The 27,671-nt window shown below is 60.4% G+C and overlaps 1 protein-coding gene across 1 annotated transcript; it reads left to right on the top strand.

The window, feature by feature from the left end:
- The first annotated feature begins 456 nt into the window (after window positions 1-456).
- LOC119089422 (mothers against decapentaplegic homolog 6) lies at window positions 457-27,481 on the top strand. The gene is made up of 5 exons (XM_037212110.1): window positions 457-948; window positions 6,541-6,603; window positions 7,145-7,222; window positions 25,268-25,474; window positions 26,754-27,481. Exons 1-5 carry the CDS (start codon window positions 531-533, stop codon window positions 27,122-27,124), a joined length of 1,137 nt encoding a protein of 378 aa, XP_037068005.1. The 5' UTR covers window positions 457-530; the 3' UTR covers window positions 27,125-27,481.
- Window positions 27,482-27,671: the final 190 nt, after the last annotated feature.

The raw sequence follows: 27,671 nt of genomic DNA, 5'->3' as shown, positions 1-27,671 counted from the left end.
CAGGGCCGTCTCGTGCTACCGACGCTGGGTCGGCGACCCAGCCGGGAACTGTCAGGTCGCCCAGACAGAAGAGACAACGGGCCGCCAGACAATCTGCAGCAATCACGCAGCGCCGCCTTCGCAAACGCATAGGGAGCAGCGGCACTTGGCCGTTCGCTCGCGTTTTATTATTATTTGCTCTCTGCAGCGATAAGAACCGGAGAGTGGCCTCTACTCGGTATCGTGACGCACGCTTCTAGCTGCATTAGAAACCGCTGTAGCGTGCAGACATAGGCCACAACTTTTTTACAAACTAATGCGGGTAATTAGAGCATGATCGGCGATTGGCCGCGGTTCTGAGCGTCGGCGGGCGCCGGCCGGCGGCCGCCCGCGGGCGGACGGCGGCGGCGTCCCGAGCCTCTCTCGGATCTAGCGCGCCTGCGGGCACACACACACGGATTCCTGGCGCCGGTGCCGCCCGCGCCACAGCGCGGCTAGTGTCGCGGTGCGGACAGTCGGTGGCGCGCTGCTCCTCAGCATGTGCGGTGCCGATGTGGAGGAGATTCATGCTTCCGAGTCATAAGCAGAAGCGCATTCAGCGGCTTGTGAGACTGGGTGTGGACGACGGCCATGAAGCCGACTGCGCGACGGAGAACGTGTCGGAGCGGCGGCGGGAGCGCTCCGTGCGTGGGGTGCTGGCGGCGCTGGACCAGGACAGCCTCAAGGTGCTGCACGACGTGGTGCAGAGTCGCGGCGCCTGCCAGGGCGCGTGCGTGGTGCTGTCACAGAGTGAGTGCTCGCTGCGGTGGCGGTGCGCGGCCGGCGTCGTGGCTTTGATGTGCCGCCACTTCCGCTGGCCCGAGCTGGACGGCGACGGCCGCCTCAAGAGGCTGGCCGTGTGCAAGGCTGGGCAGGATGAGCGCGGCGTTTGTGTCAACCCGTACCATTGGAGCCGGCTGCACAGGCCAGGTGAGTGCCGCCCGTATCGACCGGCGCCGGCCGGCGAGTCACCCGCCACCTGCAGGGGCCGACGCTCCAGTGCCGTGTCCTGTGCCGCCACTCCAGCGCCGTGTCCTGTTCCGCCGCTCCAGCGCCGTGTCCTGTCCCGCCGCTCCAGCGCGGTGTCCCGCCCCGCCGCTCCAGCGCGGCATCCACCCCACCCCACCTCCCCAGTGCCGTACGCTGTCCCGCCGATCCAGCGCCGTGTCCTGTCCCGCCGCTCCAGCGCGGTATCCTGTCTCTTCACTCCAGCACCATGCCCTGTCCCGCGGCTCTGACGCCGTGCCCTGTCTCGCCGCTCCAGCGCCGTGTCCTGTCCCGCCGCTCCAGCGTGGTGCCCTGTCCCGCCGCTCCAGCACTCGTCCCGCTGCTCCAGCGCGGTGCCCTGTACCGCCGCTCCAGCGTGGTGCCCTGTCCCGCCGCTCCAGCACTCGTCCGGCTGCTCCAGCGCGGTGCCCTGTGCCGCCGCCCGCCACCGCCTCCCCGTCAGCCCGTCACGCACATCTCGCACCGGGCGCCAGCGCAGGTCCGTCTCGTCACTCTTTTGGTCGATTCCGATGGCGATTTGCATTTGCGGGCGCGTTGTTGACTTCAGGATGCGCTCTGCTTGAATCCCGGCCGTTGTTTCTGGGATGACCTGACCTCCAGGATCTGCGGTCAGAGAGACTCCGGAGCAGGTCGTCGTGGGTATGAATATATCGAGTGGGTGGAGGCATTGAACTCCTGCCAACTGTGGTAAGGGCCCAAAGGTTCGTCTGAAATGGGCGACACCCTTGGACACTTCACTGAATCCGTGCTTTGTCCGCACGGTCCTTCATCGAATCTCGCTGTCCGCACCAGCTTATACAGCTATAGGGCTTTATTATGTAATAATAACTTAATGCCAGTGCTGTTTTCACAAGGTTCGCCACAATCGCGATACGTTACACGGGAAAAACATGTTGGAAGTTTTAGGCATTCCTGTTCCACGCCGCACGTTTGTGTTGCGGTCTGCCTCAGACCGCAGCCGACGTCAGATAGAAAGGTAAAAATTACCCCTGAGTGGCGGCACTTGGTTATCACCGCTGTCCTCCGCGCTGCGCCTCTGTCTGCTGACCGCTCAACGACGCCTGCGCCTGCGCCTGACTGCGCCTGCGCCTGGCAGGCGGCGGCCGCTCCTCTCCGGGTCTGCCGACGCGGCCTGTCGTCTGGCCGGCCGACCATTCATTGGGCGTCAGGTGTAACGGTCGGGGCGGAGAGGCCTTGGCCACCGTTGGTGGCGCCCGTCTGCCGGCCGCGCCGGGCGCCGGGCGCCGGGCGGCGCGTGACGCGGGCGCCGGCGTCACCGTCCGTCAGGAGGCGACGGCGAGGTGGTCAGGGCATTACGGTCACACACATGGTCAGGACATCACCGCCACACAGACATGGTTAGGACATCACCGCCACACCGACATGCTCAGTACATCGCCGCCACACCGACATGGTTAGGACATCACCGCCACACCGACATGCTCAGTACATCGCCGCCACACCGACATGGTTAGGACATCACCACCACACCGACATAGTCAGAACATTATGGCCACACCGACATGGTCAGGACATTACCGCCACACTGACATGGTCAGGACATCACCGCCACACCGACATAGTCAGGGCATTATGGCCACACCGACATGGTCAGGACATCTCCGCCACACCGACATGGTTAGGACATTACCGCCACACCGACATGGTCAGGGCATCACCGCCACACCGACATGGTCAGGACATTACCGCCATACCGACATGGTCAGGACATCACCGCCACGCCGACATGGTTAGGACATTACCGCCACACCGACATGGTCAGGACATTACCGCCACACCGACATGGTTAGGACATCACCGCCACGTCGACATGGTTAGGACATCACCGCCACACCGACATGGTCAAGACATTATGGCCACACCGACATGGTCAGGACATCGCCGCCACACACACAAAATATGATAATAAGCTCCTAGGAACGGAGTGGGGCATGGTTCCCTCTCGTGTCATTCGCCATATGAGCAATTTTGCAGTCATAGTCTCATCAGATAGTCGAGTTCCGACCGTGGAGCAGCTGTCGTGTAGACGCGATTTCGAGGCCGGTTTGTCTAAACGGTTTTTTGAAAAGTCATAACGTGACACCCCTGAGATGACAAAGATCTCTCAAAACGATCCGGCTTGGACTACCAGAACATGACGCACCACCAGCCGGATCTCAGTCAGGGCGTCACACCGACGGCAATGGGTGCAGGGTCTCCCATCAGACCCGGTTCAGGCATCCTCGCCGTCGTCGGGTCACACGCCGGCCTGCTGGCACCTCACGAGGCACAGCTCGCTCCGCCCATCGGCTCGAAGAATCTGTGCTTTTTGTTGAGGGGGCGCAGCTGTGCCTCCAGCCGGGTGTGCGTACCCGGTTGATGCAGCCGGGGCGACGGACCACGCCGGCAGTCGATCGTTTGCGCATGCGCAGTGTGCGCGGCACCGTATGAGGTTGTGCGCGTATGCCGTCGAGTTAGTGATCTCCGGACGATTTGGCCTTGTCTGCCCATGAGGGTGGCGAGCAGGCTCAGGGCGTTGTCAGTAGATTCCAGTTTCTCTGGCCCGTGCACTTGAAGGCATTGGGCCCGCCGTTAAATCGTTTTGGGGGATAAATACGTAGCATAAAATACGCGTGCAAGCTGTCAAATACTCATTGGTAAGGGTATAGCGTTGTTTGCTCATAAGTAGCCAGCCTGTTCGTTATGCTATTAAGTATTACAGTTTTTGCCGGGCAGTGCTTATAAGGGTTGCGCCTGCTAACGTGCCACTTATGGACAACTATGTGGAAAGCTGCCACACTATTTCCTGTCTGACTTAAGATCTTTTCCGTATTTTTCCCTAACGCCGCTAATTCCCCGAAGTTTTGGCCTGAGCAGGAACCATGTGGTAGGCGAGTAGGCGGTGAGCTGGTGACTTCATCATGGCAATGCTATAGTCTATACCGCTACGCCCGAAGACAAAGGACAAGCGTGAGAAAGCCTCAGTTGTTCGAGATTTGATAAGGCTGAAAAGCCGCTGTCCCGGCTCTGGCATTTTTGCTCATTCGGGGAAATCGACTTGAATTTTTGGATGCTGGCTCAATTTCCTAGAAGTGCAAGAGGATACAAGGACCGCCACAAAACTGTTTTGAAGACGGTTCTTTCCACCCACGCCCTAGAGCTAGTGTTAAACTTTGCGAAATGTGGGAAGGACATGACTTAGCATCCCCTGGCTCGTCTGACGCTAAGCCAACATCCGTAATGAGCAAATAGATGATAATCGCGTCAAAAATACAGTAAATCATTACATAGTCACAGCAGGTCGAGTTTTCTAGCAACTCCTACCAATGCCCTGTATTTCATTTAAATGCTCGCCAATTCGCGTTTGCCAAAGGCCTTCAGACGGCACGCACGTTTCAACCTACCCACGCCATTTATTAAGACCCACAAAAACACCGCTCGTGAATGGCAAAAATCATTCACCCGTACGTCAAGACCCCTATAGACACCACTTCTCGCGAATGGCGAAACCTGTTCGCACAAACGAATAAAGACACGCAAGCACAAACGCACCAAATGAGTAAGGAAGGCTCGCGCTAGGCTGGTAAATCCGGCCCCCGATGGCTTACGTGATGCTGATAATACTCGTGGCACCGTCCTGCGCATGGCCTCAGCAAGGACAACCGGTGTCAAAACCAATAGCGAATCTAACGCACTTCTCGATCCATTGATCCAATACTGTTTAAGGGAACCTTCACGGGCAGCGGGATTGTTCACGGATTAACCATGAAATCATGAAATAAAGCGGCGAAAGCTGCACCCTGGCTGAATAATAAGCTACCTTGATAGCCCCTAGCCCCGCGGACATTTTTTTAGTGTTAGTTCTCGAATAAGGAACTTCTTCGCATTGATTCTGGTCATTTCATGGCTACTGTAAAATCAGACGCATCCGCGTCAACCGCGTTGCCAAGGCGACGGTCATCGCAGATCAGCTACGGCTCATGGCCAGCTCGCCTCAGGTCAAACTCGGGAGGATAGTGCTGATGAGCCGGAGGGGGGGGGGGGAGGGGAGATCGCCTTGCGGCCGCGTGCAGGCAGGCTTGGAGCTGGAGCTTTGCCTGTAGCCGAGAGCTTGGCCATCCTCCGTGGCAGCTGGCGAGGGATGTCGGCGCTAAGTGATCTTGAATGTTGCACGCGTCGTTTGCTTCAGCGGCTACCACGCTAAACTCGGCTCCCAGGTCATGGACATCACGTTAGCGCCGGCGAATTCGTGACGGGCTTCGCGTTACGTCCGATTCGCAGGCAACGGACCTCACGTCGGCCCCGGTTCAAACCGCGCCGCGCTGGCCCATTCTCACAGGGAGCGAGCCTCACCGCGCTGGCCCCGGCTCTCAGAGCGCCAACTGCAGCGGCGGACTGGCCTTGTTCACAAAGAACTCGCCGCGTTAGCCCGGTTCCCAGGCGGCGGGCCGGCCCGCTGGGCGGCGCCGCGCCGGCGCCGCCGCCTCCCCATCGGGCAGCTGGCGGGCGCCGGCCGCCGGCGGCGCCAGGTGCGTGTCGCGCACGCACGCGTGTCCCGCCTGGCTGGCGCCGCCGCCGCCGCCGCCGCCACAACCACCGCCGCCGCCGCCTTCCGGGTGAGCGGCCTGCTAGCCTTCAGCGCCGACTTCGGCGCGCCGTCGGCTGGGCCGAGCCGAGCCGACGCGCCAATGGCCGGGCTTGCCCGGCCGGCCGTCCCCCACGCTCGGGTCGACACGCCCCGTGAAACGGTGCGGTGCTGTTTGCCGAAATGATGATGCGTGTGAAAGATGTCGGCATGCGGGCCTGCTGGCCGGTGGCAGAGGCGCCAGTGCCCAGTTGTTCGCTGGCAAAGTACATACCTGAGGTCGTTACCTCTGGACGTCACGGGTGGCTACGTCACACACACTGGCGATTGCACTGCAAGCCGTACGAGCTGCTGTGACGCATTAGTCTGTGATGTCATAGGCTGCAACTTGTGGACGTCGCCCCTGACAACTTGGGGGACGCTGCCCAGGTACGCCGCCGCCCGGCCGGCACCGACGGCGGCGTCAGACCAGGCTGGGCGGGGCTCGGGAGCGGAAAGCGCGCGGACGGGGCGCGTCTGCCTGCGACAGGTCGCGGCGGGGGCGGGAGCGGGGTCGGGGCGAGGCGGGGGCGGGGGCGGGGGCGGGGGCGGGGCTGGCCCGGCTGCCGTCTAGGCACGCCGATCGGTGCGGCCCCGACTGATCGCGGCGTCGGGCACGACGAGATCGCAGGCTCCGGACCGGACTAGCGGTGCCAGCGGCGCTGGAAAAGCGCTGGAGCTGAGCACCACTGGAGCTGAGCGGCGCTAGAACTGAGCAGCGCTGGAGCGGCACTAGAGCTGAGCAGCGCTGGAGCTGAGCGGCGCTAGAGCTGAGCAGCGCTGGAGCAGCGCTGGAGCTGAGCGGCGCTGAGCGGCACCAGAGCTGAACAGCGCCGGGCGCCGCTGGCGGACGCCCAGACGCTGACCCCGCCTCTGCTCTCCTGTTTCAGACGCGTCGGCGCCAATTGCTAGCGCCAAACTGCGTGCCCGCCTGCGGTCGTCCAACTCTCCCGGTGAGCACGCGGCCGAGAACGCGGCCGGCCGCGGCGACCGCAGCAGCGACGCCGAGAGTCACGTGACGCTGCCGCGCGCGGACGCTCGTGCCAGCCGGGGCGTGGGCGGCGTGAACGCGCGTCCCGTTCAGGACCGTTCGAATGTTTGCCGATACGCTGTCTGCCCCTCCCCTCTCCCCCACGAATTCCACGTTACGGCGGGGCGGAGTGCCCCCCGCCCCCCGTGACGTGCGTCACAGTGTCTGCAGCTGCTGCTGGGTCGAGCGATGGTAGTGCGCGGTACTGAGGGGATTAGCCGTCGCGGCGTCGATGCTCAGGGCGCGGACCGCCCCCCCCCCCCCCCTCAGGCTGCTAAACTGGGTGTGAGGTCCCAGCACCGCAGCTGGGTTTTGGCGCGCTTGCCGTCACAGCGCGAATGCTTGATTTTCGCGAGCTGGGGAGCTAAGCCCAACCTGCTGTTGGCCCCGCGTGTGGCGCGTGGCGCTCGTCGCCCTGACTGGAGCGCGCTGCGGTGCGACAGCTGACGGAGGCCGCTTTTCAGATGAGTGCGAGTCGGCCGAGCCGCAGTCAGTGACGACGGGCGGCACATGTCAGTACGGCTCCATCTCCAGCCTGGACGGTGAGTGCTCGGCCCGGCTCGGATGAGGCCGGAGCCGGCCAGGAGGTCTGGACGGCGTGAATGCACGAGCGACGCCATGCGTGCACAATCGGCCATGTCATGCACGCACTTCCGGCATTATGAGATCATCATGTCATCGATTACTCTGACCATGTCAAGACTTATTCCAGTCGGTCAGCCTAAGGTAGCGAAACTGAAAGGAGTTTCAGGGAGTGGTGCGGTGTTCTGACACGGCAGAGAATGTGTTTCATGCCGCTGCTTGAGAACTAAATAGTTCACAGCGATATCGGAAGCATGCCATGAAATATCAGCATAGGAATTTCGTGGATATAGTTTTAAGGCAGGGGCAAATGCTAACACGGCAGACAAGGATGATAGTCCCAACAGTTATTTCGGCCGTGCAACATCGTGGGTTCTCGGGATTTCGGAAAATTAAGTAGACATTTCGTCAGAGATGTTCACAGTCACTTATACTCCGTCTCCCGTGGCAAAGATCTGTCTCACGTCCTAGGCGTAGCAGGCAAATGGGTATTTTACATCTTGGTTTTCATCTTGTTTGCCTTTATACATAACAAGATGGAATACCATATTCAGCCGGCGGGCATATCTCGTGCCAATGATCCCAATTCTGATACATTACCGGAAGTGACGTAGTTGCCACGTAGCCACATTATGCAATGCATCACAGCTACGGTAAAGAGGCGCATAGGATATGGGCCCTCACAATTTCAAGACGAAAACTAAGTCGTGTTCTGTAGGATGAAGAGCAAGTGATTTATTTGTATTTTTGAAGAGAACAAGAAATGATTTTTGTAATGTTTGCGGGCGTTTATTGAAGAAGCAACATCTTTCAGGATTTTTGTAAAAATTGGAAATCGAGAAACATTCAAGGGGCCCCCTGACTGCAAGTGAGCTTTTAAAAAAGAGCGAGAACGAGGTCCGATTGAACGCTGTGACCAAGATAATTTTACCGCATTCCGAAAATAATTACTTCATGTTCTGATAATTTCCTTATACGGTACAAACATGTGGGGCCACTAGCATGGTGACGGTATTCACGCCTCCCACTAACACCGCCAGTACGTCGTACGCTCAACTCTGTTCCCAGATAACGAGCATTATGTTAGTGCCGGCCAACACGTGAGGGCCTTCGTCACCTTGGATTCACGGACAAGTGACCTCACGGTAGCCCCGATTCCAACTGCACCGCGCTGGCCGCGGTTCCCAGAGCTGACGTAGTGACGGACGGGCGTCGCGCCGCGCCGCGTCACGTCGCGTCGCGTCACGCTCTCTGCGTCGCCGGTGTCGCGCTGTCAGGGCCGTCTCGCCGCCAGCGGCCCCGACGGCGCGACTAATGGGGGACGGCGGCGCCGTGCGGCCGGCGCTGCGGTCGGCCGCCGGCGCCGCTCTCCGCCGGCGCCGGCGGGCCCGCCGACGTCGCGTTGTCCCTCTGTCACCACACCGCCGCCGGCCGGCGCCGGCCCTGTTTGACGGCGCTAATAGCGGGCGGCGGCGGCTCCGTGTCGCCGGTAATGGCGGCGTCTGAGGCGAGCCGACGCCGATTACCGCCGGCAGGGGTCGGGCGCTCCTGATCGGGGCGGGGGTCGTCGGCCCGCCCGCACCTGCTCGCAGGCCACCAGCGGCGCACCGGCGTCCGCTGGGTCGCTGTTGCTGGGGCGGCAACCGCCGCTCAACAGTGTGGTGGTCAGAGTCTGAACGACCGCCTTTTTTGCCGGCCGCCAGCTTAAAACATCAGGCTTTGAATAGCAATTGCTGCTGTCAGGTCCATGCGTCTGCGATGCGTATTATAGAGCGTGAGATCATTCCAACGGGCGGGGGTGGAGGGAGGGGGGGGGGGGGGCAGCGGGCATACAGCTGTTCGAATGTGGCAGTACATCGATATGAAACTGCGGGGACACAGTGGTCGAAGTCGACGAAAAGGTCCCTGGAGATGCTAGTGAGCTATGTGACCACTGACCCATTGAAGGGACGGCGGAGCGGGGAGGGGGGGAGGGGGACCACCGGGGCACGTCCTCAGCTTTCAGATTTGTACAGGCTTCAATATGCAAGTGAATACTTGTCAGTATGGCGGAAATCGAGAAAGGCACGTATAAACAAGTAGACCAAAAACCTGCCGTATTGGTGATATGCAGTGCGCGCAATTCCGCGCGTCTGCGGCGCGCCAAAATGTGCTTTCCTTGACACAGTTTCAGTTGTGCCCTCCGCTCGCGGCGAAATCTTGCAAACTGTCTTGTAGATGGCGCACAATCGACTGGCAAGTGTGGGTCAGACTACGCTACGTCTGGCGGCGTGGTGAGGGGTGGAGGGCTGCCGGCGATTGCTTACAACGTTATCGGCATTTGAGGTCGCGTTGTTTGACGCGACCTCAAATTGCATCCCGGGGTCCGTAGTCCGGTGACGTGCCGGTGTCGGTTGCATTTCGGGCGCCTGGCTGTGGAACTGATGACCCTGGGCAGGCGGTTTGCTCCAGGGCTTGTTCGGTCCTGTCTGGACGCGTCCGGCTAGGGCACGGCCCGCCGCGCGTGGCAGCGGCGCCGCGCTCCCTCTGCTGCCGGTGCCCCCTCTCCCCTGACCATGCGACCGGGCGCGACCGGTGCCCTGACCCGCGTCTGAGGGGGGTGTAGCGACCCGCAGCGCAGAGCGACGCGTGCCATGAAGTGGAAGGAGTGTCGGAGCCGAGGCGTGGAGGCGGCCCAATGTCGCCGCTCATTGCAGCAAGTCCGCGCCAAGCTCTGCGTGTTTTGAACGGAACGAATACGCCTCCGAGGCTGCAGGCCTGTGTTCGGCTGAGACATGTCTTTTGTCTTCTGCCAGACGGTGCGAATCGCATGGCCGGCCGCTGTCGGCACGTGTTAACTGCGTGCAAGCACTGCACAGTGCAGAATGCCGCATGTTTACCTACATGCAAGTACTGGCCGCTGCTGACTGCCAATTCCGAGGTGCAAATACGGGATGCTGGAGTCGGGTCGCCGGCTGCACTCGGTGGCAATATTAATGAAATTGTGACGTTTTACTCGAGGCCAGCCTCTCGTGGAATGCGGAATGGAGTGCAGGCGTAGTGGTGCCCGGGCCGTCCGTCGGCGTCGCTGCTTGGCGTTTGTCCACCTCTTCCTCCGCTGGCGACGCCTGGCATGACTGACTCAAGTATGTCAAGTTCCGACTTGTCTGTCAGCGTGGCGGTGCACCGATCGCGCCGTCAGGCGGCGGCGGCGCTGGGTCCTCGGGTCCTCAGGGTAGCCGGGCACCCAGCAGCCTCGCCTGACAGTGGGCCGCCGCGCGCTGCGCCCCGCGTGAGTGCGGGCGTCGCGCGGCGCGTGGCAGCTGCCCCCGCCCGTGCCGGCTGAACACGCCGCATGCGGGCGGGGCACGGCCCCGGGACACAGCCCCGCGACACGGCTCCGGCGCCGGAGGCCGGCGGCTGCGCACGGCGCCTCACTGCCGGAGGCGCCGACACCGACACACCGCCGTGCTGCGCTGCGCCCGCGGCGCTGCGCTGCGCTGCGCCCGCGGTGCTGCTCTCCGCCCGCGGTGCTGTGCTGCGTCCGCGGTGCTGCGCTGCGTCCGCGGTGCTGCGCTCGTCAGCTGAGGGGGACGGAAGCTAACTGGGAGAATGCGTTATCGTCGTTTTGCGGGGATGAGATGCGCTGACGGTTGTCGCGAAGAATGCTTAGTTTGTCAGGTGTCCTGTTTTGCGTTATCGGGCTGGCTGCGTTGGCAGTACGCGATTTTGTGTCCATCAGAGCTTGTGGAACATTTTCAGCGCATTCGATGTGCGATTCCACTTTTTACAGCTGCCATTATCCCACTCGGCTCCGACCCAACGCAAAAGAACGTTTGAATCCGTCAAAGTCACGAAATAAAATGAATACATTTGGTGATATACCGTGAACTTGACGCGATGCATGGGCTTGCTGACGTCGTCTCGATATGGCCCATGTGCGTAGCAAAAGCCCAGACAAATGACCATAAGACCCAACCATTATGAGATACCGTTTAAGTTATTGGTAGGTAGCCGTAGTACTATCTAGTGGGACAGAGCGGGTTCGAAAAACCATTTGCCCTGACAAGATTCTAATTTATTAAGTTATTGGTAGGTAGTGGTAGTACCATCTAGTGGGACAGAGCGGGTTCGAAAAATAATTTGCCCTGACAAGATTCTAATCTAATATAGCTGTGTGTCATTTTGCCAAAACGCCAGCCACGCCGGACACCGCTGCTCTGAAAATTTGTATCAAGCTTTTCCAAACCCGAAAATGTGAGCCAGCGGTATGGCGTGATCATTCTTACACGACTGGGTCAAAGCCAGCACCCGCACGCGGCCGACCGTGCTGCGTCCAGCCGACGACCGCGGCCGGCGCTGGCGCCAGTCAGCCGGCCGCGGTTGGCACGCCGCCAAGCTCACGAGGTGTGCCGCGCGCGCATAGCATTACCGGCGCCCACCATCCGGCCGGGCGGGCGGGCCGCTGGCCGTCCGTCCACCTCCGCCCCCGCCACCGACCCGATCGACGCGTGAGCGTGGCGCAGCCCGCAGCGACCTGGCCGGCACGCGGGAGGAGCGGGCGCCGCCGCGGCCAGGGCCATGGCGGGGTGGCGGGGATGTGACGACGGTCACAGTATCATTACTATGTTTTCTAGGTAGCAGTACACGTAGTCAAATAGTAAGGGAAGCTACGTAGTCAGACAATAAAGGAATCTACGTAGTCAGTCAGGGAAGGAATCTACGTTGTCAGACAGTAATGGAGTCCACCTTGACTGACGATATAGGAACTCAGCTAGTCACACAATATTCAAGCCGTTGCCTGTTGATTTGCGAGCCACCACTAAGATGTTGCGTCTCCTTGTACTATCCACTGGTGACATGATCTTCTATATATGATATCTACTGGCGACATGGTCTTCTTTACATGATGTCTGCTGATGACATCCGTTGGCGTCGCTGATGGCGGTACGTGCGCGCAGGGGGGGGGGGGGGTAAGGATGGCGGGAAGCACGGCTCTGGAGACCTGCCATGGCTTTCCTGGTCGACGAGAGGATCCTTTCAGCCTGTGGCTGTCGGCGCGTCCCAACGTCCCACTTATCACCACCAAACACGACTCATCGTGTTCCTCGCCCCCTCACCCCTCAGAGCGCCCCCCCCCCCCACACACACACCAGAGCACCAGCTCGGCCCCGAACCATCGGACAACACCGGATGTGCAGTCCTGGTGGCCGCCCTCAGGCCTCCGGTCGGCTGGGTTTGCCGTTTTGCGGCAACTGCGGCCGGGTTTAGACACAGCATTGGGTGCGTCGAGTGTAACGCACGTGATGCTCCAGTCCTGCCCGGCCCAGCTCGCCTTGCTCTGCCGGTCGATTCAGCTATGGCTGCCGGTTTGACCTGACCCAATCATGGTGCAACCAACAACCCAACGCTGCTCTGCTGCAACGGCCGACACGGTGCCGCCGACGGGAGACTCGCCGCATGGCGCCGGCCGCGGCGCAGCCGACCCTCCCCCTCCCTCCACAGCGGGCCGCGCCGCACGCCGTCCGTTCTCGTGCCAGCATCGCGTGTGTCCCGCTCTCTGTCTGGGCACGTGGTGCGCCGCCCGACCGGCGCTGGCCGCCTGACCGAGCGGCGCCGGCCGGCCGGCCCCGTGGCCCCCGTCTCCCGCCGGCGCGCTTGCATCACGCCCCGCCGCCGGCCGGGAGCCGGCCGCCGGGGCGGCAGGTACGCGGCGGGACAGGACCAGTAGTGGCGCCCCACTTCCTGGAGCGGTGACGTCAGTGTCCGGTTGGATGGACAGGTGAGCCGGAGCCGCCGCCGTCGCTGGGGAGCCCCTCTCCCGAGCGGCGCCGCCGCCGCCGCCGGGGAGCCCCTCTCGCGGCCGGCGCCGCGCCGACCGGCCGCCGGCCAATCGAGTGCTCTGAAAGCCAAGCCGCTATACTCCATGGGTGGATATCATCTTACAAGCATACAAGTCGGACAGAGGTGAATGTGACGTACGATCGTAGTACTTGAGTCGTGCTCAAGCGTATAGTCATGCGTAAACGTGAGCATGCAATGTCTGAGCACTACGCGCCGAAGTAACTGAAGAATAGGAAGAGTTGGTGAAGCTCGGTAGTGATTGTTGAAACGTGTATACTGTTCACGTATTTTGCGGGTAAGCTAAGTCATTTTTTGCTGCTGAGCACCGCAACTCATTTTGCAAGGAGCATGTCACCGGAACGGGTCTCAACCCAGCCTGACTCCGACTCCGACTCCGACTCCGACTGCGACTGTGACTCCGGCTTTTCGCAACTCGGGATATCATGAATGGATTCGTTTAACCGTTGGTCGGATTCAGAATCGGACCCAGCATTAACGACAGAATGCCGGATTCGGACCGGTCTGAAAAATGCAAAACCCACGTCCAGCAAAAGGTCTTGTGTGCTACATTTTTCTTCTCCATGTTTGGTGCGGCGTGACGCACGAGTGAGTGGAGATACGATGAGTGATTTATGTTCTTGGGTGATGTCATGGCGGGTCTGCAACGTGATCCATTGTCAGGAAGTATCTTACGGATCTATCTGCAGTCTAAATGCCTTGCCTCGCGGACAAAATCACAGCCGGAATTCGCGTGATACCCAGTGCAAGAGCGTTCGCAGCGTGCCGACCAGACGCCAGCCCGACGCAACGCAACTGAGCCGAGCTGGTCCATGGACGAGCGCCGGTCTAGCGGACCCGTCCGTTTGCTGGACACGCGAGGACCGGCCGTGTACGGGCCGGTCCGCGCACGCCTCCCCCTCCCCCCCCCCCCCCCTCCGCGTCCGCGGCCGGAACGGCACGCCAAATGAAATGAAATAAAAGTCAGCTGTAACCTGTTTGCAGAGATATAGTTTCCTACTTAGTTGTGAGGGAAGGCTTTAGTCCCCCTACACTGGCTCGTACCAGCATTGGGTAGGATGTGGGTCAAATCTGAACAGAAATATAAATATTTTTGTGTCGGATTTTCGGAGGAGGTAAGCCATTTTCACGGAGCAACGAACAAGTTTTTTGCGTAAATGCACTTCTGTCTGGCTACAGCCGTGCAACAGTTATGCATGCATAAATACGCAGACCACATTTAATCTCATTGACCGTTTTGTTACCGTCCCTGCCCCAGCATGATACAATGTGAGCAATGGTGTATGGTACACCGGGCAAGAGAAACATTGCCATCGAAATATATTTGTATGGTGCTACTAATTTCTCGAATGCTGCAGAACTGCTCAACAAAGAGCGAACTTGGAAAACGTTGTATATATGGAGCGTAAACACATAACCAGGTGCATCTGACATGGCTCCGGCAAAAAATAAGTTAATTTCTAGGTTATAGATAGACATGTATTGGTATGTATGTAGCCATGCCATAGCAAATAGCACTGCGGCCGTGTCCTCCCCTAACTGTAAAGCAATGGTGGCCGTGTCCTCCAGCTGTACAGCGGGCGGCGGCTGTGTCCTCCCAGCTGTACAGCGGCGGCGGCCGTGTCCCCCAGCTGTACAGCGGCGGCAGCCGTGTCCCCCAGCTGTACAGCGGTGGCGGGGCTGTGTCCTCCCCAGCTGTACAGCGGCGGTGGCCGTGTCCTCCCCCAGCTGTACAGCGGCGGCGGCCGTGTCCTCCCCCAGCTGTACAGCGGCGTCGGCCGTGTCCTCCTTCAGCTGTACAGCGGCGGCGGCCATGTCCTCCTTCAGCTGTACAGCGGCGGCGGCCGTGTCCTCCCCCAGCCGTACAGCGGCGGTGGCCGTGTCCTCCCCCAGCTGTACAGCGGCTCCCGGCCGTGTCCTCCCCCAGCTGCGCGGCTCCCGGCGCGCCGCGCCAGCCGCGGCCGTATCGGCCCGGCATCGGCCGCCCGGACGGCGGCGGCGGTCTCGGCGCCGGCGCCGGCGTCGGCGCCGCGGCGCCGCCGCACTTTCACCGGGCGGCGCGAGCGGGCAGCGTCGTGCCGCGCTGCTCCGCTCGCCGGCCGCGCCGCTCATTCATTCGCAGGCGGCCGCCGGCCGGTGCCGACGCCGCACCGCTGGCGGCTCTGTGCGGCGGCGGCGGAGCGGCGACGCTCGCTCCCCAACCGTGGCGTCCTGTTTTCGCCGGCGGCCGCCCCTCGCCGCGGCGCGGGACCGGGAGTGGGGGCGTGCGCGGGCCCTCCCCTCGCCAGCCGGCTGTGGCCCGCGGGACGACCATTGTTTGCCGTCATTGCGGTCTCCCGGGTGAACCGCCCTCCTCATTCCCTGGCCGCCCGGGTCTGGAGCGAGGCCGCGATCTGTGGAATGATGAACATTGCTGGGAAAATCGCGGCGTGGCTGGAATTATTTGGATATGGCTATGGCGACTGCAAAATGGTCCGTGAAGCGAGAGAATATGGAAAGTAAGGAAACCAATCAGGAGCGTGCTATTGGGACGTTCGTCCATTTGGCATGATGAAACCTTCATTGATTTCATTGGATATCCTCTCTTTGCACTGTCTACTGCTGTTGCGCCACCCGTTGACGTACAATTTTAGCCATACACTGTTGTCGTATGGGGCCGCTGTCTGCAGCCGTACCCTTCCACTGATGTTTTGTGGGGCCGCTGTCTGCAGCCCTAGCCGTACACTGATGTCTTGCGGGGCCGCTGTCTGCAGCCCTAGCCGTACACTGATGTCTTGTGGGACCGCTGTCTGCAGCCCTAGCCTTACACTGATGTTTTGTGGGGCCGTTGTCCGCTCTGCTGTGCTCTTCACCTCAACACAGCAGCCGTCACTGCGAGGACAGGGAGACGTACACTTCCGAGGCATGAAATGTGTATTCGTTGATAACGGCTGGCGTCATATGTTTGATGATTTAAGCGAAATGCGCTTTTTGAGAAGTGCGCGGTTCCACAATGTCGAGATGGCTTCGTTGAGGTATCGTCACGCTTTGTTCCCTTGTTACAAAAATCAAAGCTTAAAGCCCTGCCCCCGTGGTGCGATTTATTGCATCCCAGTCAAGGCGATTCCAACCAGAGGAAGTTGGCAGAGGGCCGTGAGGGGTTCGTGCTGCAGGATCGGCTGGGCGATACCTGTTTTCATTACGTGGGCGGTGGGTCGGACGGTGGGCGCCATACGGCTATCGTCGCCGGTCCGTGGCGCTGGCGCCGACCTCGGCCGCCGGGGCCGGCTCTCATTCATCGGCGGCGCGGAGCGATCCCGCCGCGATGTCGCGCCGCCGCGCCGCCGCGCCCGCTCGCCCGGCCTGAACGGCACGTCGCCGCGCGCCGGCGTGGAGCGGGCCGGGGCGGTCCGGCTGCGCTGACGCTTGCTCGGCGGAGGGTCTCCTTCAGAGCGGAGCGATGCCTCCCAGCCGGAGCAGCGCGTCTTCAGTGGAGCACGCAGAGTAGGCGCGGCCCCCGCGCACGGAGCCGGTGCGTGTCCCCTGCGACCTCTCGGCGACCGCGGAATGGCGCTGGCGTCGGATGGGGGCACGGCCGGTCTGTGGTCGAGTGATGTTGCGGCCGGCCGGCGCGCCGGGGGCGGCCGGTGCGCACCTGGCGCTCCCCGGCCCCCGGCCGCCGGCCGCCGGCCGCTCCCGCCGCCGCGTGACGCGCCGACTGGCGCCGTCTGGGCGCCGCCGCCCGGCCGAGGCCGGCGCGCGCGCCCGGCCGGCCGCGAGAGGCGGCCGCGCCGCCCGCCGCTCACTGCCGCACAAAAAGACCCGGCGACTGCAGCGGCGGCGGCGGCGGCGTGCGTGGCCACGGCCGGTCGATGCGAGCCCTGCGGTGGTGCCCCCCCCCCCCCTCCCCCGGGCGGCCGTCTCAGCGACGCCAGGGACTGGCAGCCGGCCCCGCGGCCGGTGACGTCAGCGGGAGCGACCGTGCCGGGCGGCGGCGCGACGCTCCCCGCTGCCGGCCGATACCGATCGCGCCCAGTCACCGGGCTGGCCATGAATGAAGCGGCGCCAGCGCGGCCCACCTTGAGCCCGCGGCCGGCCTCCGCCGCCGCCGCCGCCGCCGCCGCATCGACACACACGCCGCCTGCAAGCACGCGCGTCACGCGTGGTGGTCGACGCCGCCGCCGCCGGACCAGGCAGCGACGGCCGGGTCGCGTCAGCGTGTGCGTGCCCCGGTTCGGTCGGATGCGCCGAGCGGGCGGGGCCGGACGACGCGCTGCCGACGCCACTGGTGAGACAGGAGCCAGCTCCCGTCCGATCCAACGCTGTCAGCTCCAACGCCGACGGACAGACTCATCGCGCACTACAGATAGCTCTTTAGCGCGCTGGCGAAGGTTTCGGGCGCCAGCGAAGGCCAGGCTCGTCACGTCTTCCGCTCTGGGTGTGTGTGTGCGTGACGCGTCACGGATCTCGCGCCAGCATGACATTTCGTCCAGCGCATGCGTGGAGCTTGACGGGTGGCTGTCCAAACTTCTGGGGCATCGAGAGGCCAACGTGAAGCGGCTCACTGCGCGCCACGCACATCGTTTGGCCCGCGCCGGCGCTCTGCGGTGCGCTCTTTCCGCGCGTGTAGCCCAGTCTGGGGCGCGATGTGGGCCGGATGGAGTCGGCTGGCATGGGAGACGCGGTGCCCGCACCGGACCCCCGCCCCGGACGGCCGGCCCGGCCTGCCGCCGCGCCGCGGCCCGCATGGCGAGCGGTGTCGCACGTGGCGGCCGTGCGGCGGCCGGCCGCGTGCCACGCGCGGCGGCCGGGCGTGCCGCCCGGCCGCCGCGGCGAACCGGTCCGGCCGGCGGCGTTTTTCAGCCGGCGCTCGGTATGTAATTGACTAAACATGTCAGTCGGCGAATCTAAACAGGAGGGCGGCGGCGACGGCGGCGGCGGCGCTGGCCGGCCGAGCTCGCGGCAGCTTGCGCCGCCGCCGCCTCGCCGCGGTCGGAGCAGCTCGGCGTGAGGCGCCGGGCTGCCGCCACCAAGGCGCGGGCGGGCTGCTGGAGCGGCGTCAGAGCACGGAGCGAAGCGTGCGATCGAAGCGGGGGACAAATAAGGCCGACTTCAGTGAAAGGTCCCCTTGCACGTACCAAACGTGGAGGCAAATACGCCATGCGAGAGGGTCACTATGTCCTAATGTTGAAGCCCTCGGCCTCAATGACAGGACAGCCTCAGCCCCCCCCCCCCCCTTGACGAATGCATAACCTGCCACACAAACCAATTTCTTTTCGGAATTCTTCAGCTTCAGGCGGTAGGGCCGTAAGTGGGAGATTTTTCAAATGGAAACGTGGCAAGGAATGTTGGGTCGATGTGTGTTTAGGTCATATTTTGCCAAAATGTACCGCCTTCTAATTAAAGAGGGAAAGATATTGTTCCTTCTACAAAGTATTGGCGCACATCATCGTCCAGTATAGTCACCAATGGGCGCCAGCAACAAGAACTGGCTACAACTCAGGCGTGATGCAGACATTTTCCCGCAACTGACCAATCAAAGCTACGAATTGTGAACCGTTATAACTAAGGACACGGTTTCTCGCGAACAATTCATTTTCTAGACAGTCTACTGCGCCGCTCCGCAGCAGACAGTCTAGCTGTCATTACATGACTTTGGCGTGTTTGCGACTCTGTGTTGAATGGACTACTCGCCCGCTCTCTGCGCTCCTGAACAGGCCCGAGTTCACTGAATATTTCAGAGCGGTTGTCCGCTAAATGTTTTGACAAACACCCCTGTAAAGTGTTTGACCGCCTTGTTTGGTGGGGACCCGTGCCCATCCAGGCCTCCAAACCGTTCCATTCGTTTTCAAACTTTCCAGACCGTTGTCCAAGCGTTCCGAGGCGGTGACTCGGCCAGAGGATCCCAACACGGACGAGGATCGCGCATTGACTCGGCCAAGGCACCCCGAAACGGACGAGGGCCGCAGATTGACACGGTCAAAGGACCCCGAGACGGACGAGGGCCGCAGATTGACTCGGTCAGGGGACCCCGAAACGAACAAGGGCCGCAGATTGACTCGGTCAAGGGACCCCGAAACGGACGAGGGCCGCAGATTGACTCGGTCGAGGGACCCCGAAACGGACGAGGGCCGCAGATTGACTCGGTCAAGGGACCCCGAAACGGACAAGGGCCGCAGATTGACTCGGTCAAGGGACCTCGAAACGGATGAGGGCCGCAGATTGACTCGGTCAAGGGACCCCGAAACGGACAAGGGCAGCAGATTGACTCGGTCAAGGGACCCCGAAACGGACGAGGGCCGCAGATTGACTCGGTCAAGGGACCCCGAGACGGACAAGGGCCGCGAATTGGCATCCTGGCGCAGAGACCGCTGTGAACTTCTAATTGCCCGAGGGTAGAACACCGCCTAAGGCCGTGGGATGATTAAAGGAAATATGCCACCCGTGGACTTTATTCCAAAAATATGCTCTGGTGAAACTTCAAGATAAGTTATGTCTAATGATGGTACTGGGAGTGTCGGTGCAGCACCAACAAGATGTGATAAGCAAACAAGTTTTAATTATTTTCTAGTCCAAATTATGCCTTCAACTCTTCATCATAGCACCATACGTCTTTCTTTCTTCGCAGACCCAGATGCCATTTCTGGGATGGGTGGTCTTGGTGCACACAGGACATCCAAGTGAGAAACCGAGCACCGACAATCAAGCCCTTGTTACCCGTGAAGTGATGTGGCCGGCATGAAATCCGCCATTTATGGGCATGAATTAGAGTCGCCAATTTATGGTCCGTAGGACCGCTGGCGGAAAAGGCGCGACTATAAAGCGCTCCACAGCAGTACCTCCAGTCCGTAACAGCTTAGGAAGGCAGAATCTGCTGCGGGCCGCCGTGAGCTGTTACGGATCAGGGTTGCCACTTTTGAGCTTTTCACCGATGTTTGACGAACCTGCGCCGCAAGGGTGGCACCACCGAATGACGTCAGTAGAAATAAACGTTTGTGATTGGCACCGCCGGCAGCGTAAGCCATTTAGCGAGGGGCGCACTGAAGTTTGAGCCAGCGCGTCACTAGGCCATGTTATATGGCGCTGGTATATATCCGCTTTGTAAACACAGCCTTGCAAAGAACTGAGCATCCAAATAAACAATGTTTCCCAAAGCCAAGGTGCCCCTCGAAAAGAGTCGCTGTGGCTAACGCCACAGGGGAGAAATTAAAGTTATAGTATGTAGTTTCGTTTGTTCCGTTCGAGTTTGCGTGATAACGGTCGCACAACTATATATATTTTTCCTAAAAAGATTGTTTCAGGCTCTCCTAGAAGGTATTGAACAACCGCTTTGGCCAATTATTGTATGGTCATCATGACATAGCACACACGTTGAAAAAGAAACCAAATGAAAATATTTGCGTTCATGGTGATGATCAAGAGTGCGATTATTTTTTCACCCGTGGTAGGGACTGCTTCAGATCGAAATACTGTGCTCTTCAGAAGGACTATATTGAGAAACTAGCATTACATATATCATCAGGCGCGTTTTATCCAGCTTTGAGTTAGAAAATACAACAAAGGTAGCACACTTCTTTTAACGGGCTCCAGGGCGTCCGCGGTGCCCGGGTGCCGGCAGTCGTACTATTGTCCCCCGGCAGCCAAGCTCGCCGGCACATTCAACAGCATCTGGGTGGTCAAGGCTCCATTCGGCACACAGGACCAAGATGGCCGACGGCTTCGAAGCGTACAAGTGACCTTAAGGCACCGCAGGGCCGGTGACGCTCCCCCCCCCCCCCCCGCCCCCATCACATCCAACAACCGCCTGACGCTTCAGACCCAAAGTTCTCGCGGGTTGTGGGCGATCGTTGGCCTGGAAACGAGAAAGGCCCCGAGGAGCTCAAAGGGCTGAGAAAGCCATGAAGACCAGACCGGGTTCGGAAACGGTCGAGTGACTGGGCCAACTCTGGTATAAAACCCCCGGACTAGGACCCCTGGACCTGACACGGTTGAGGTGTCTAACCGTCCGGACGGAACCGTGGCGGAAAGCTGACTACTTTAGACGTCTTAAGATTATAAAAGAGTGGCCAGAGAGTGGTCAGGCCACTGGTCAGATAGACCAGTGTCCAGACCGGTTGAGGTACCTGGAAAGGTGCCTAAGACGGAAGAGGATACGACACGGTCACGCAAGTTCCATCCCTTATGCTGGGAGAGATTCCAGCCGGCCGCAGACGATCAGGAGCCCAAAAATGGGCCAGAACTTCTTGATAAACAAGGGCTTCGACGTTCGAGGCCGTAATCGTGATAGAGATGTCCAAGAGGCTCGATGATGCGAAAAATTGAGATACATTTGATATAGACTCGCAAACTATTGTGGGCCTGCGAGGCATTCAGAGGCCAAAAGACGGACAAGGAAGAGGCTCGGACGTGGGTAGAGAGATATGATCGTGGCTCACTGTCAGTATCCTCATGCATTTGCATCATGTCAAATCAGTAGGCTCTGGTTCTGTAAGCAACTCCGTGGTTGTGAAAAGCCCAGAAAAAGCCCAGGCGGCTTTCACAACAAAAAGTGCTCACTTATCCGCAGAGATGACGCACATCGTAAAACTGTGGGAAGTAATGTTGGGAACTCTGTTGTCACACAAGTTTCTCGCAGAGTTGTTTCGATCGATGAGGCGAGTAGGCCAACCCCCGAGGAGCTTGATATTTTTCTACTAACGTGAATGAGCACGGGGGTCGTCCTATGTTTCATTCCGCTCGCGCGGAATCGACTCTGACTTCGACTCGCAGCGCACCGGGCTCATTTCAGCTCAGGTTCCCATGCCTCTGAGGCGAATGTGATTCCGACTCGAGGAGATTATACGCGATTCCGGGGTGAATTCTGATGGAACCAACCCCGTCGGTTGGAGTGAACTAGATGACTAGTTGTATGGGGTGGATAAGGACTTCTAAGGCTTAACGACTAAGGCTTACGGCTAAGTCTTAACTGCGCTGCGTCTTCGGAAATCATTCTGTGTAGACCTCCGAGGGGTCAAATTGACCTCCACCCGAGCACATGTTAAATAAGGCTTCTTACGACAGCCTTTATGAAATAGGAGAACAATACAGCTTTTCATTTGCGGCGCATACAAGCGTTGCCAGAACAAGGCGCCGTCATGGGCGTACGTTTCTTTTTTAATCAGCACACCACTTTTCGTAATGCTGACTCATCTCCAACTACGGGCACAAAGAAGCATGCTTCACTTTAACCCAACGAAAATTCGGGTGACTCCGGCGTCCGCTTCCACGGAACCATTCGCTTCCAACCCCGCTGGTCAGCCAGCGCAGGTCACAAGGTCGCCGCCCGCGCTGCAGACGGTAGCCTGTTCATGCCCGCTCCCATTGCCGCGTTGCGGCGCGCACCGCGTCGCGGCGGCGACGGCCAGCGCAGGCGGCCGGCGCGCGCCGACCCGACGGCACGGCGGCCGGGTCACCCACCTGAGCGGCGGCGGCGGCGGCGGCGCCGGCTGGCCGGGCGGGCCGCGCCGCCGCCGCCGGCGCCAGTCTCGTCGCCGCCGTTGTTCCGCTGCGGCGCGTCCTCTCCGGTCGCCGAGCCGGCGCCGGCGGCGGCGGCGGCGGGCCGGGCTCGGCGGCGCCGGGGGCGGGGCGGCCGGCGCCGACCCAAATCACGCGGCCGCCGTCGCTCGTCCGTCGGCTGGCGCCGCGGGGCATCCCCTCCCCGCCCTGCCCTCTGTCTCATCTCTGATCTGTTTGCTGTCTCGGCCTCGATCTGTTTGTCTTACTCTCCCTCTTTCCATTCCTTCTTCATTCCTTCTTTCTTTTCTCCTTTCTTTCTTTGTTTTCTTCATCGCCTTATGATTTTCTTTCTGTTTTTCTTCATTTCCCCCTTCCTTTCTTCCTTTTTCCTTCCCTTCTTCTTCCCTCCCTTCCTTTCTTTCTTCCATGCTTTCTTCCCTTTCTTCCTTCCCTTCCTCTCCTCTGACTCTTTCTCCCCTTTCTTCCTTCCCTTCCTCTCCTCTGACTATTCCTCCGACCCTCTATCTGTCTCTGCCTCTGCCTCTGCCTATGTCTCTGTCTCTCTGTCTCTCTGTCTCTCTGTCTCTGTCTCTCGTCTCTCTGTCTCTTGTCTCTGTCTCTCTGTCTCTCTGTCTCTCTGTCTCTCTGTCTCTCTGTCTCTCTGTCTCTCGTCTCTCTGTCTCTCTATCTCTGTCTGCTCTGTCTTCTGTCTCTCGTCTCGTATCTCTGTCTCTCTGTCTCTCTGCTCTATGTCTCTCTGTCTCTCTTTCTCTCTGTCTCTCTGTCTCTCTGTCTCTCTGTCTCTGTCTCTCTGTCTCTCTGTCTCTCTGTCTCTCTGTCTCTCTGTCTCTCTGTCTCTCTGTCTCTTGTCTCTCTGTCTCTCTGTTCTCTCTGTCTCTCTGTCTCTCTGTCTCTCTATGTCTCTCTGTCTATCTGTCTCTCTGTCTCTGTTATCTGTCTCTGTCTCTCTGTCTCTCTGTCTCTCTGTCTCTCTGTCTATCTGTCTATCTGTTATCTGTCTCTCTGTCTCTGTCTCTATGTATCTCTGTATCCTCTGTCTCTGTCTCTGTCTCTCTTGTCTCTCTGTCTATCTGTCTCTGTCTCCTGTCTCTCTGTCCGCTCTGTCTCTCTGTCTCTCTGTCTCTCTGTCTCTATGTCTCTCTGTCTCTCTCTCTCTCTCTCTCTCTCTTCTCTCTTCTCTCTCTCTCTCTCGTCTCTCTCTCTTCTTCTCTCTCTCTCTCTCTCTCTCTCTCTCTCGCTCTCTCTCTACTCTCTCTCTCTCTTCTCTCTCTTCTCTTCTCTCTCTCTCTCTCTCTCTCTCTCTCTCTCTCTCTCTCTCCTCTCTCTCTCTCTCTCTCTTCTCTCTCTCTCTCTCCTCTCTCTCTCTCTCTCTTCTCTCTCTCCCCCCTCTCCCTCTCCCTCTCTCCCACCCGTCACTCTCCACGCCGACACAGCGACTCGCACGGGGCGCAGGCGGCGGCGCCGGCCGCGCTGGCGCCAGACGGATGAGATATATGCGGGCCGGCCCCGCATCGGCGGAGCCGCCGTAAAGAACCTCCGCCGCCGTCGCCGCCCGCCTGTCCATAAATGTTTTCAATCGGAGCTGGGATTTGTTTAACTTGATATGGAAATAGACGGCCGCTGTTCGTCGGGATTTGAGGCTGTCGGTTGCCATCCTCGCTGCTCCTTCGCTGGAGACGTGCCCTTATTCCTATCCGGAGGGCATCGCGATGCACCGTGATGCCCCTCTTCGGCGGTATGTCTCGCTGAATCTTTGTGCACGGATGAATGGGTCGGGGAACCACACAGAAAGAAGCACGTGGTCTGCATCATGAAGTGTTCAGGAATGGTGATAAAAGAGACACGTGACGGGCCGATTGTCGTGTTTGACTTTCTGTTGTGTAGTGCAGTTTGAAATATTGCATCTGCCCGTCCTCTGACGTCCAGCTTACTCAGGCACCTACCCCTGTTCAGGGTACTCTGAACGGCACTCTGTTTCAATGTTCGAAGACTCTGCCGGTGTGGCTGATAAACTGGATCTGAATCGCGAGCGCCAGCGTCGTAGCTGTTGATGCGTACGCGATGTGCAAACCTGGCGTGACTGCCGGCTGCCGCCTGCTGTCGGATGTCGTGTGTGATCCCCGGCACCAGTGCCCGTTCGCGCCCGTCCTGACCACCGCGCGCTGCGCTCCCGGCTGCGCGCCGTCGTCGCCGGCCTGTGGGGCGCTGTGCGCCACGTCCGTCCGTCCGTCCGTCCGTCCGTCCGTCCGTCCGTCCGTCCCTTCCCTCTGCATGTCTTTCATTCTGTCCGTCGTCCCTTCCATCTGTCCGTCCGTCCGTCTCGACAGTCCTTCCTTCTGTCCTTCCTTCCTTCTGTCCTTCCTTCCTTCTGTACGTCCGTCCGTCCGTCCGTCCGTCCGTCCGTCCGTCCGTCCGTCCGTCCGTCCGTCCGTCCGTCCTTTCCTCTGTATGTCTTCCATTCTGTCCGTCGTCCCTTCCATCTGTCCGTCCGTCCGTCTCGACAGTCCTTCCTTCTGTCCTTCCTTCCTTCTGTACGTCCGTCCGTCCGTCCGTCCGTTCGTCCGTCTCGACAGTCCCTCCTTCTCTCTGTCCTTCCTTCTGTTCGTCTGTCCGTCCGTCCGTCCGTCTCGACCGCCGACGCCACTGAGCGGCGCCGGCGCGTGTTTCAGGCACCAGCTTCAGCACCTGGTGCCGGCTGGTGTACTTCGAGCGGCGGCGACGCGTGGGCCAGGTGGGCGGCTGGAGCGTGCGCGCGCCCGTGCAGCACGTCTTCTACAACCTGCCGCACGAGGACGGCCTGGCGTTGAGCGCGGTGGCCGCCCAGAACCCGCATCCGGAGCCGGATGTGGTGCGCACGCGGCAGCACATCGGTAAAGGTGAGTGCCGCGCCGGCGCGGGGCACTCGGCACACCCCGTCGCGCTTGACATGGCTAGTTTGCCGCAGTGGGTGTTGAGTGCCTAACGGTTGGACCCTGCGGTTGCGTTCCAAAGATATTGTTTCGCTATCGGACAGTCGAAAAACGCCCTCGAATCGCGACGCCTTGATGTGGCAGCGGTGTTGATTCAATGTCAAATGATTGACTGGGTGTGGATTTGTATGCTCTTGTTAAAGCCCAGACCCCCAATGTTGGTTTGTTGAAATGTCATTCAAAGCCTGCCTTCTTTGGGTATTATTTCATGGCTATGACTACAATGCTGGATGCTGAAATAAAAGGCCGTTGGATGAATAACACCAAAGTAAAACAAGCTGCTGTTCTTCAGCACAAAGTCCACCAGATCTAAGGGTGGGAACCACGCCTCGCGAGTTTGGAAAGAGCAAATCGGGTTTAAGGGCATCACGCTGGAGGCTGGGATACAGTGGGATATGGTAGTAGTATGCCTAGTGAGTAAACCTGAAAAACGTGCATTGCACGGGGATTTTCGAAAAATTGGGAGGATTTGCACCACTGACCTGCCCCTCAATGGTTGCACCCAGAGCTCCGTTGAGAAATCCTTATTTGGGAAGGTTAGCTTGTCGGGCCTTGGGCATGTATCCCCAATCATGTATCCAAATCGGCTCCTGATAGTAGGAGGACGTGCAAAACAGTAGGGGAGATTGTGATGTCACGAAGTCATTGATTCTGGAGCGTCGCGTGCGCTGGCGACGTTGGAGCTAGCGGGACCGGCGAATGCTGGCTCGTGTGACATGCATTAAAAGCTGCCCTAACGCGGGTACTAGCCTCATTATCTAGTCTTGCGTGTCGTGCGCCTTAAGTTGCGTCTGTATTGTCTTCCTTCGATTGATCGCCGCTTTGAAGATCAGTTTTGAAGGTATGTTGCCTCCCTTGCGTCCCAATTTTAAGCCCTACAGCCCCCCGTCCCTATCATTGCTAACGTAAGTAGTTTTTTGTGGCTTTCGTGTCGATTTCCAACGAAAGAGACGCTGCCATTCTGGGCGTCCGACCCCAGGTGGCCCGTGGTTGGGAGCGGGTCGAAAGTGCGCCGGCTGCTACCGCTGTCCGGCGGCGCCGGCGCGCGGCTGGCGCGACGCCACGCTCATGCCGCCCTTGTCCGGCGCGACGGCGCCCTCATGCCGCCCTCCTCCGGCGCGACGCCGCGCTCATGCCGCCCTCGTCCGGCGCGACGCCGCGCTCATGCCGCACTCTGTCTCCGCAGGCCTCTCGCTGACGCTGGAGTCTGACGGCGTGTGGCTGTACAACCGGAGCGAGCGGCCGCTGTTCGTGTCGTCGCCGACGCTGGAGCCGGCCGACGCGGCCTGCTCCGAGGCGGTGCACAAGCTGCCGTCCGGCTTCTCGCTGTTGGTGTTCGAGCCGCGCCGCGCGGCCGGCTGCCGGCGGCGCACGACTCCGCCGGCGGCCGGGCCGGCCGCGCTCGGCGCCGTCTCGGTCAGCTTCGCCAAGGGCTGGGGGCCGCGCTACAGCAGGCGCGGTGTGGACGAGTGCCCGTGCTGGATGGAGCTGTGGTTCTGCGGCCCGGCGCTGCCGCCGGCCGAGCCGCCGCCGCCGCCCCCGCCGCCTCCCCGCTAGTCAGCCGCTGTCCGGCCCCCTCTCCTGCCCCCCCCCCCCCGCACCGCACGCCCGCCGCCGGGGCGCCAGTGTTTTACCGCCGGACGAGGTGCTGCCAACGTATTTCCCAGACGGCTGTAACCAGTACTTCCTTGGACGTGCCTTCCGGAGTGGGTGGTGCCGCGCGCCGGGGCGGTGTCTGCGTGAGCAGGCGGGCCGCCCCTCGCAGCTAGCCGGACATGAACCCCCCGCTGAGGGGGCGGGGTCAGAGTCAGCCGGCGCCGGCCGGCCTCGGCCCGCTATTGTTTGTGAGAGACGATATTGCGTTATGTACAAAATTTTATATATGGTGAATACATTTGATACTGTGACATGCCAGCGATTGTTTTTATCGCCCATCAAAGAAGCGGCTACGCGGGCTAGGAGCGCGCGCAGCTGAGGAAGACGCCTGATGCGGCGGTGGTGCGTCATCTGACGGAGGCGCGACAAGAAAAGGCTTTACGCCTTCCTGACTGGAGAACGAAACGGCCGGAGCCGGTTAACCGCCGCATAAGAATGGCGCTACCTG

Source organism: Pollicipes pollicipes, unplaced genomic scaffold, assembly GCF_011947565.3.
Source record: "Pollicipes pollicipes isolate AB1234 unplaced genomic scaffold, Ppol_2.1 Scaffold_3087;HRSCAF=3621_pilon_pilon_pilon, whole genome shotgun sequence".
NCBI lineage: Eukaryota > Metazoa > Arthropoda > Thecostraca > Pollicipedomorpha > Pollicipedidae > Pollicipes > Pollicipes pollicipes.
The sequence above is the reverse complement of the archived record's forward strand: the minus strand, read 5'-3'. Positions and strand labels throughout refer to the sequence as shown.

What these genes read in the sequence shown, in the direction of transcription:
- LOC119089422 (XM_037212110.1), top strand. Translation starts at nt 531, where the DNA reads ATGTGGAGGAGATTCATGCTTCCGAGTCATAAGCAGAAGCGCATTCAG. An exon ending in GAGCCGGCTGCACAGGCCAG is followed by an intron (nt 949 to 6,540) that starts GTGAGTGCCGCC and finishes CTCCTGTTTCAG; the next exon opens with ACGCGTCGGCGCCAATTGCT. An exon ending in GCGGCAGCACATCGGTAAAG is followed by an intron (nt 25,475 to 26,753) that starts GTGAGTGCCGCG and finishes CTGTCTCCGCAG; the next exon opens with GCCTCTCGCTGACGCTGGAG.